Genomic DNA, 9,169 nt, shown 5'->3' on the forward strand with positions numbered 1-9,169 from the left:
TGCTGCGACTCGTGATGAATTTGCGCGCCTCATCCACGGAGCCGATCCACTTCCTGGCCCCCCCGGACAGCGTGAGCCGGAGCCGGGCGGGGAAGAGCAGAGCCGGCCTCAGACCCAGCTGGTAGAGCTCCGACATGACTCCGCTGTATTCCGCTCGTTGGCTGGCAACGTCGGGGCTGTAATCCTCCAGGACCCGGATGGGCTGGCCGCGATATTCCAACTTTCCCCTCCGGCGCGCCTCCCTGATGAGGATATCCTTCGTCTGGTACCGGTGAAGGCGGATGATGACCGGACGCGGTCTCTTTCCCGGGGCCGGCTTGGCGGCGAGAGAGCGGTGCGCTCTGTCTATCTCTGGCGGTGACGGCAGCGTATCGTTCCCGAACACCTCACACAGCAGCTTGGAGAAGAAAGCCGCCGGAGAACCGCTCTCGGTCGACTCCGGTAAGCCCAGGATACGGATGTTCTGCCTTCTGCTCCGGCTTTCCAAATCCACCACCTTGGCCTTCAGCCGAGCATTATCATCCCGTAGAGTCGAGCAGATGCCTTCAAGGTCCGTAACTCGCTGGCTGAGGTCTTCTGTGGCGAGTTCAAGGGACGAAACCCGTTGGCCATGGTCCTCGACCGCGAGCCGCGTTTGGTCGAGTTTGGAGTCGAGCTGACTGAAAGTATTTTTGAACTCGGCGGCCAGGGCAGCGCGGTGTTCCTCCAGCAACGTGGTAATGGCCGCCAGGGTTAAGACAGCGCCAGCCTCGTCCTTTTTTCCCGACTTGCCGCTCTTCGAAGCCATCTCGGAGGTAAGTGGGCTCGTTCGAGACAAAAAAAAAGAAAAACAGCAACAGGGAATCCCTTTTAAAGGAAAAAGTTTGAAAGTTTGAGGGCTTGGTGGTTTAAAAAGTTTGGCATTTACGGGAGCACTCACGAAACACGTCTACTCCATCTGCTCACCAACCGGAAGCCCCAGTTATTAATGTTTTTAATATATATTAAATTGTTTTATATATCGTTGCATTTAACGTCACTTCCAGCTGGAAGTGACGAAGTAAGCGAAGCTAACATGGTTTATATGTTTGAATTGTGAAATGTTCTATCTGTTCATGTTCATTAAGCTGCTGCTATTCATTTCATCCATTCAGAATGTTGCCCTAAGGTTAAGCCAAAAAGTATTTTTATTTTCTTGTGTTTGTGAGTTTGACTGGATGTCGTTCAACTACCTCTTTTGAAGTTAAATGTATTTATTTTTGTTATTGCACTATTCTGCACTTTTTGGTTTAGTTTACAATTTCATGTTTATACATTTTGTGGCACCAGAGCTGAAAAGCTTTGTTGAAATAAATGTCCATGTTGTTCTCCAATGGACAAGAAAAGAAACTTGGGATAATTTGAGTTTTTAGTCCTCTTTTTTTTTTTTTTTAATTCATTGCCAAAATGTATCTGATCAGGAAAAAGTATCGGAAATGTACCGGGAGCCAAAAAAGGTGATCGGATCGGGGAAAAATCGGCAGATACTCAAACTCAAGTGATCAGGAGCTAAAGAATCCTGATCGGGACAACGCTAGTTCACATATTTACCCCCCAACAGGGTTTTAGCGATCCAGCTCCGGTCCTGATCCTGATCCTGATCCTGATCCAGCTAGTCCTGATCCAGCTCTGTATGAAGCCCAAAACGGCTTAGCTCCGCATTGCAAGACCTGATAGTGCCTTATGTTCCTGGCAGAGCTCTCCATTCTCGGAGTGCAGGTTTACTCGTAGTTCCTAGAGTATCCAAATGTAGATTTGGAGGGAGAGCGTTCTGCTATCAGGCACCATTACTATGGAACCAACTTCCAATCTGGGTTAAGGAGGCTGACACCACCTCCACCTTTAAAACCAAACTTAAAACCTTTCTGTTTAGTAAAGCCTATAGTTAGTGTTTAGTAAACCTCTAGTTGGTGTTGGTAAATCTCTAGGTAGTGTAAACTCTTATGATCCAGGTCCTGATCAAGGTTTCTTCCCTCCTAAAGGGGAGTTTTTCTTGCCACTGTTTGGCTTAAGGTTTTTCTCCCACTAGGGGAGTTTTGACCTGCCATTGTTTATGTAATAATTGCTCGGGGGTTTATGTTCATTTTCTGGATCTCTGGAAAGCGTCTAGAGACAACATCTGTTGTATTGGACGCTACACAAATAAAACTGAATTGAATTTAATTGAATTGAACTGATCCAGCTCTGGTCCTGGTCCTGATCCAGCTAGTCCTGGTCCAGCTCCGGTCCTGGTCCTGATCCAGCTAGTCCTGATCCAGCTCTGGTCTTGGTCCAGCTCCGGTCCTGGTCCTGATCCAGCCTGGACTGGGACCAGCCCCTCCAGGCTATAAAAAGCAACAGCAGTCTGAGGAATGCCGGCTGGAAACTGCAGCGCTGGAGCCGTTCTGGTGTTTGTGTTCCCGCGCCGCTGGAGGAGGAGAAGGGGGGGGGGGGGGTTCTTGAGAGGGGGGGGGCGGGTCTCCGGGGCATCGAACCCGCTCCACATTCCACTCTGACTCCACATGACAGCTTTATGACACGTTCCAGGGATTGAGGAGGAAACGGGGGGGGTGATGACGGCTGGTGTTTACGCCCAGCAGCTCCGTCACCGCGGCCCGGTGGGGGGGGCTGATGGGCTGCCGGCCCCCCGGGCCCCCCGCCCTCAGCACGCTGCTGCACATATAAGGCCAGGACCAGGACCAGGACCAGGACCTGGACCAGGACCAGGACCAGGACCAGGACCAGGACCAGGACCGAGGCAGCCGACGGTTCTGGCTGGATTCTGCTGGAAAACTAGTGCCCGAAGCTTCTCCTCCTGGTGCATTGTGGGATATGAGCAGCAGAACCTTCCGGGCCTCAGTCCAGATGTTGGTCTGGATGACATCAGAGGAAGGGGGGGGGACGGCAGAGTCCTGCACAGATGTTGGGCTCATACTCCTGGTACCAGGCCACCGGCCCAGATGTGCCCCCCAAGACCCAGATGTGTCCCCTCAGACCCAGATGTGTCCCCACCCAGACCCAGATGTGCCCCCCCAGACCCAGATGTGTCCCCCTCAGACCCAGATGTGTCCCCCCTCAGACCCAGATGTGTCCCCCCTCAGACCCAGATGTGTCCCCTCAGACCCAGATGTGTCCCCCCCAGACCCAGATGTGTCCCTCCCCAGATGCCTCCCGCTTCCCCCTCAGACCCAGACGTGTCCCCCCCCAGACCCAGATGTGTCCCCCCAGATCCAGATGTGTCCCCCCCAGACCCAGATGTGTCCCCCCCCATAATTATGAGATAGAACATCGAAATTACGAGATAAAAAAGTCATAATTATTAGATAAAAAATGCCCCCTCAGACCCAGATGTGTGTCCCCCCCATAATTATGAGATAGGAAGTCGAAATTAGCAATTAAAAAAAATCATAATTATGAGATGAAAGGCAAAATTGTGAGATAAAAAAATGCCCCCCCCCAGGTCCAGATGTGTCCCCCCCCCAAGGTACCCCCCCCCCCCCACCCACCCCAGGTCCAGATGTGTGCCCCCCCCCAGATTATTATTATTATATTCACTGTGTATTTCTTTGTATAATTTGTCCAGATACCCTGCACAGATGCCCCAGATGTGTGTGTGTCCTCCAGGTCCAGATACCCCCCCACTCACCCCAGGTTCAGGTCGTTCTCCGTGTTGTCCAGCCACAGCCGAACCGCCACCGAGTTTCCCTCCCGGCACTGGGTGAAGATGTCGTCCATCCTGACCCTGATCCTGATCCTGATCCTTCTGATCCTTCTGATCCCTCAGATCCTTCAGATCCCTCAGATCCGGAACCGGCTTCTGGAAAAACACATTCTTACTTACATCTTTCTCACAAACAAAGAAGATAAGAGTTTTAAACCGGTTCCGAACGTGACGTATTATTTCCATTTATAGCGGAATCTCTCAGAGCGTTTTTATTATTACTGGTTTTATAATAGAAGAGAATAAACTTTATTGTAATAAATAAATACTATCTAATAATCCAGTTGTGCGGACAGAAGCGGTGACGTTGAGGCTCGTCCAGCTGGTCTTTTCCATATTAGTGCTGGTTCGGTTTTCCTGCTCCGGGCCGGATCCCGAACCGGTCCAACTTGGAAAACTTTCGGGGGAAAAGTTCCGACGCGCTCGCTGAAACATTTCAGGTAAATACAAACCTGGTCGAGGTTCTTCCCGGACGGTCTGGGTTCGGGGTCGGGTTTTCTTTCTTCTTTTTCTTCAGTTTTCCTCTTTCTGCTGTCGGGAGTCTCCAGGAGACGTGAGGGATCCTGGCGGAGAGTCCCGCCCCGCCGCCGCTGCTGTCTGCGGGCCGAGGGAGGAGCGGCGCACCGGCGGCCCCTGCTGGAGGAACCGCGGCGGTGCAGCAGCGGCCCCTGCTGGGGGAACCGCGGCGGTGCAGCAGCGGCCCCTGCTGGGGGAACCGCGGCGGTGCAGCAGCGACCCCTGCTGGAGGAACCGCGGCGGTGCAAAATAAAAATATTATGGGCTCAAATTAATGCCATAAGTATTTTGTATCTGCAGTGGTGGACAGTAACGGAGTAAATTTACTTGAGTACTGTACATATCCAGAGGATTTGTACTTTACTTGAGTATTAGATTTCTTTGGTACTTATTACTCTTACTTGAATAAATTTCCAAGACAAATATTTTTACTTTTACTCGAGTAAATTTCTAGGAAGGCTGAAAAGTACTCGTTACTTTCAGGTCTGCTCTTTTTTCTTCTTCCCTAAAATCCTATTGGGCACAAGCTGTTTTTGTCAAAGGAGGAGACCTATCACAGTGCACGCTCTCCACTGGGATGTACGTAAAGCAGAAATACGTCACGCCTCCTCAAAACCATACCGCCAAAGTAGCCTGCGTTTGTCAAGACAGAGCCGCAACAAGTCAAGACAGAGCCGCAACAAGTCAAGACAGAGCTGCAACAAGTCAAGACAGAGCTGCAACAAGTCAAGACAGACAACAATGGCTACGCCGGCGTCAGGAGAAGAAAGACAATCCGCTGAGTCATCTGAGTCTGATAATGAGCCGGACTCGGCAGGACTTTCACAAAATCCTTGGCCGTATCTTAACTCAATGTTTGAGTTCGACCGAGTAAAAAACAAAAAAATTTAATTAAATTAAAATTAAATTAAAATTAAAAAATATAGTAATTTACTGATGTGGAAAATAAGAAATTTACTCTTACTCTTACTCTTACTTTTACTTAAAGTACATTTAAAAGCATTTACTTTTGGATACTTAAGTACCTTTAAAAGCAAGTACTTTTCTACTCTTACTCGAGTAATATTTTGACTGAGCTACTTTTACTTGTAACGGAGTCAATTTTGACCAGTAGTATTTGTACTCTTACTCAAGTACTGGGGTCGAGTACTCTGTCCACCTCTGGCCATAAGTATTTTGTATCTGTAAATAAACTTTGTACTTGTAGAAATATTTTGTGCGTGTGCAAAAAATATTTGTATTTGCAAAAAATATTTGTACTTGTAGATACAAAGCTACAAGCTTTTTTTTACAAAAGCTACAAACTTTTTACAAAGCTAAAAACTTTTTTTTTACAAAAGCTACAAACTTTTTACAAAGCTACAAACTTTTTACAAAGCTAAAAACTTTTTTTTACAAAAGCTACAAACTTTTTACAAAGCTACAAACGTTTTTTTTACAAAGCTACAAACTTTTTTTACAAAGCTAAAAACTTTTTACAAAGCTACAAACTTTTTTTTTACAAAGCTACAAACTTTTTTTTACAAAGCTACAAACTTTTTTTACAAAGCTACACACTTTTTACAAAGCTAAAAACTTTTTTTTACAAAAGCTACAAACTTTTTACAAAGCTACAAACTTTTTTTTACAAAGCTACAAACTTTTTACAAAGCTACAAACTTTTTTTTTACAAAGCTACAAACTTTTTTTACAAAAGCTACAAACTTTTTACAAAGCTACAAACTTTTTTTTACAAAGCTACAAACTTTTTTTACAAAGCTACAAACTTTTTTTACAAAAGCTACAAACTTTTTACAAAGCTAAAAACTTTTTTTTACAAAAGCTACAAACTTTTTACAAAGCTACAAACTTTTTTTTTACAAAAGCTACAAACTTTTTTTACAAAGCTACACACTTTTTTTTACAAAGCTACAAACTTTTTACAAAGCTAAAAACTTTTTTACAAAAGCTACAAACTTTTTACAAAGCTACAAACTTTTTACAAAGCTAAAAACTTTTTTTTACAAAAGCTAAAAACTTTTTTTTACAAAAGCTACAAACTTTTTACATAACTACAAACTTTTTTTTTACAAAAGCTACAAACTTTTTACATAGCTACAAACTTTTTTTTTACAAAGCTACAAACTTTTTTTTACAAAGCTACAAACTTTTTTTACAAAGCTAAAAACTTTTTTTTACAAAAGCTACAAACTTTTTACAAAGCTACAAACTTTTTTTTTACAAAGCTACAAACTTTTTTTACAAAGCTACAAACTTTTTTTTACAAAGCTACAAACTTTTTTTTACAACTACGAGTTTTGGCAGTGTTTTGACGTGCCAAAACTAAGAGCCAATCAGCGATCTTTGACACGGGTTTCAAAGCGTTCCTGGAGAGCCAATCAGCACATTGCATCGCCTACTGACTAGCCAATCGGCGCTGCACTGCACACCGACACAGACGAATGGCAGAAGAAATGGCAGAAGTAAGTATATTTGGAGTTTTTACCAAGGCTATTGTACGACGCACAATAACACAATCAATGGCTTTTACCCTACAGTTCTTTCTATCCGTTTCTCAGATAATTCTCGTTATGTGGAGGATATGGTCCGATTTGGTACATTTGGTCGCTTTCATGGTACTTTGGGTCTAAGTCTAAGGGCCTGATTTACTAAAGGTTTGCGTGTGTAAAAACGTGTGCAAACTTGACAGCACCCGCAAACCAATGTGCGAGCTGATCTATTAACAGTGTGCAAAGAGGACTGCGCCTCTCAAATGAGCAAAATAGCACACGCTATTCATTTAGTACTTTTGCCCTGATGAATAATCAATATGGGGCGTACCCGCCAGAAATCGCTAAATACTGGGAGGGGAAGATGCAAATTGGTCCATTTACCACGCGCAATGAGATTTACCAAGCCTGAAAGTTTTTGCGGGGATTGTGATTGCGTCTGTATTTAATACGTTCGAAAGGAAGGTGCTAATCTGCCCAGCATTACGCAGGGATGCTTGTTGGTGCCTGATTTGAGGACTGGGGTGGGGATGGCTCAACTTGTGGTGAGGATTCTCCACATGCAAAAGGAGAAATATTTTATTTGAATGTTAAATCGAGTATTATTCAGCAAAAGGTTGCCACAGGAGGCACATTCATTTTTTTATTTGTGATAATAAATAAATTACGTGTTTTCATGGAGAAAAAAGTGTTTCTTATTGTGCGCCTGTTCTGCAGTTGTCATACCCCGGTGTTGTGCCGTATTCAGCACCCCTGCCGTGAAAAGCACCCCCTCGTCTGACAAAAATTATATTCTCATTCCGTGTCACGTTCTGTTTAGCGTCCAGTTTTGTGTTAATGATTCATGTTTAAATGCGCTCATGGATTCCACAATAGTCATACTTTCCCACAATCACAGTCACACATAACAAAAATCGGGTAAATGGTTATTGATGTCATTAATTAATAGCCTGCTTACTGTGTTGTCTTCCATAATATTTGTAAATATATATAATATAAACTCCTAAGTATGTGTTTGTGTGAGTGTGTATATATAAATATGGTTGCTCACTCCCCTGAGTCCCTTCAGCATGCCCTCAATGTGGTAGCTGCCACCTACAGAGCTGTCGGTCTTCAGGTCAACATCAAGAAGACGCAAATAGGCCACCAACCAAGTTCCACACACACTCCCACACCGGTCTTCTACATTGACAACACCCCTCTGGAAAAGGTACCACACTTCAAGTATCTCGGCAGCATCCTCTCAGACAGTTGTAATGTTGATGCCGACATCCAAGCTCGCATCAACCTTGCCTCTGCCGCATTTGGTCGCCTACGATCACGGGTCTTCACCAACAAGAACCTGAAGGCATCAACCAAGGCAGCAGTGTACCAGGCAGTATGTGTGTCCACACTACTGTATGGCTCTGAAGCTTGGACACCATACAGACGACACATAAGATCTATGGAGGCCTTTCACATCCGTTGTCTGCGAAGGATCCTGGGCATCACATGGGAACATCACATGACCTTTGCAGAGATTTACGAGCGCACCAACTCATCCAGCATAGAGGTAATTCTGGCTCGCAGACAGCTACGCTGGCTAGGTCATGTGATCCGCATGCCTGCAGCCCGCCTACCTCGACAGGTCCTCTATGGTCAACTTCAATCCGGCCTGAGGTCTGCAGGAGGGCAACAAAAGCGCTACAAGGACCACATGAAGGCACTGCTCAAGAACTGCAACATAGCACCAACCAACCTGGAAAAGACAGCAGCAGACCGAGACATCTGGCGATCCTCCTGCCTCTCAGGTGTCTCCCACCTGGAGGAGAAGTCATCCCGAACACGTGCGGAAAAACGCAGGCAGCGGCATGAGCGCGCTGCAAGGACTGCTCAACCGGGTTCAAAACACACCTGCCCCTTGTGTGGAAAAGTGTGCGGATCAGCAATTGGTCTGCATAGCCACAAGAGGTGGCATGAGCGCACCAAGCGCTGAATTCCCCCCCTCCTCCCCCCCTGGGAGATATGAAGTCATCATCGACAACGATGGACTGCCATAAGCAAGCAAGTAAGCATATAAATATATTGAAGTGTCAGTGTGTTGTTTTTTTTCTTGGTCTACTTATCATTGAATATACGAGGGGGTGCTTTTCACGGCAGGGGTGCTGAATACGGCACAACAATTTGCCTCTTCCACTAATATCTCTAACTCCAACTCGTCAAATTTCATTTTACGCTTGCGACTATATCCTGCTTTCCATCCAGACTCTCCATGGCGCAAAGTTTGCACCGCAAACCGTAAGACACGCAACACCTCATTTAAATACTGCAGTTAGCACCTGTTATCAATTACGCACGCAATCTTAGTTGATCACCCGCAAAACACACAACAACAGCACGCGCAAACTTTTTCTGTGCACACGCAATTTAGTACTCTTTATTTAGGATCTTAGTAAATCGGGCCCTA

At 45.5% G+C, this 9,169-nt stretch overlaps 1 protein-coding gene across 2 annotated transcripts in view; it reads right to left on the reverse strand.

The window, feature by feature from the left end:
- The window catches only part of ilk (integrin-linked kinase), a 30,451-nt gene extending 26,179 nt beyond the window's left edge, over nucleotides 1–4,272 (reverse strand). The window contains exons 1-3 of one of the 2 annotated variants that reach the window (XM_061739222.1): nucleotides 4,171–4,272; nucleotides 3,779–3,814; nucleotides 3,644–3,748 (exon numbers count right to left, since the gene is read on the reverse strand). In XM_061739222.1, the coding sequence (XP_061595206.1) occupies nucleotides 3,644–3,732 (89 nt within the window). In that variant the 5' untranslated portion in view covers nucleotides 3,733–3,748; nucleotides 3,779–3,814; nucleotides 4,171–4,272. Of the gene's footprint in view, nucleotides 1–3,643; nucleotides 3,749–3,778; nucleotides 3,833–4,170 lie in introns of those variants that run through there. The other variant, XM_061739223.1, reaches the window with a different exon arrangement.
- Between the last annotated feature and the right edge of the window lie 4,897 nt (nucleotides 4,273–9,169).

This window comes from Cololabis saira, chromosome 14 (assembly GCF_033807715.1).
Source record: "Cololabis saira isolate AMF1-May2022 chromosome 14, fColSai1.1, whole genome shotgun sequence".
NCBI classification, from domain to species: domain Eukaryota; kingdom Metazoa; phylum Chordata; class Actinopteri; order Beloniformes; family Belonidae; genus Cololabis; species Cololabis saira.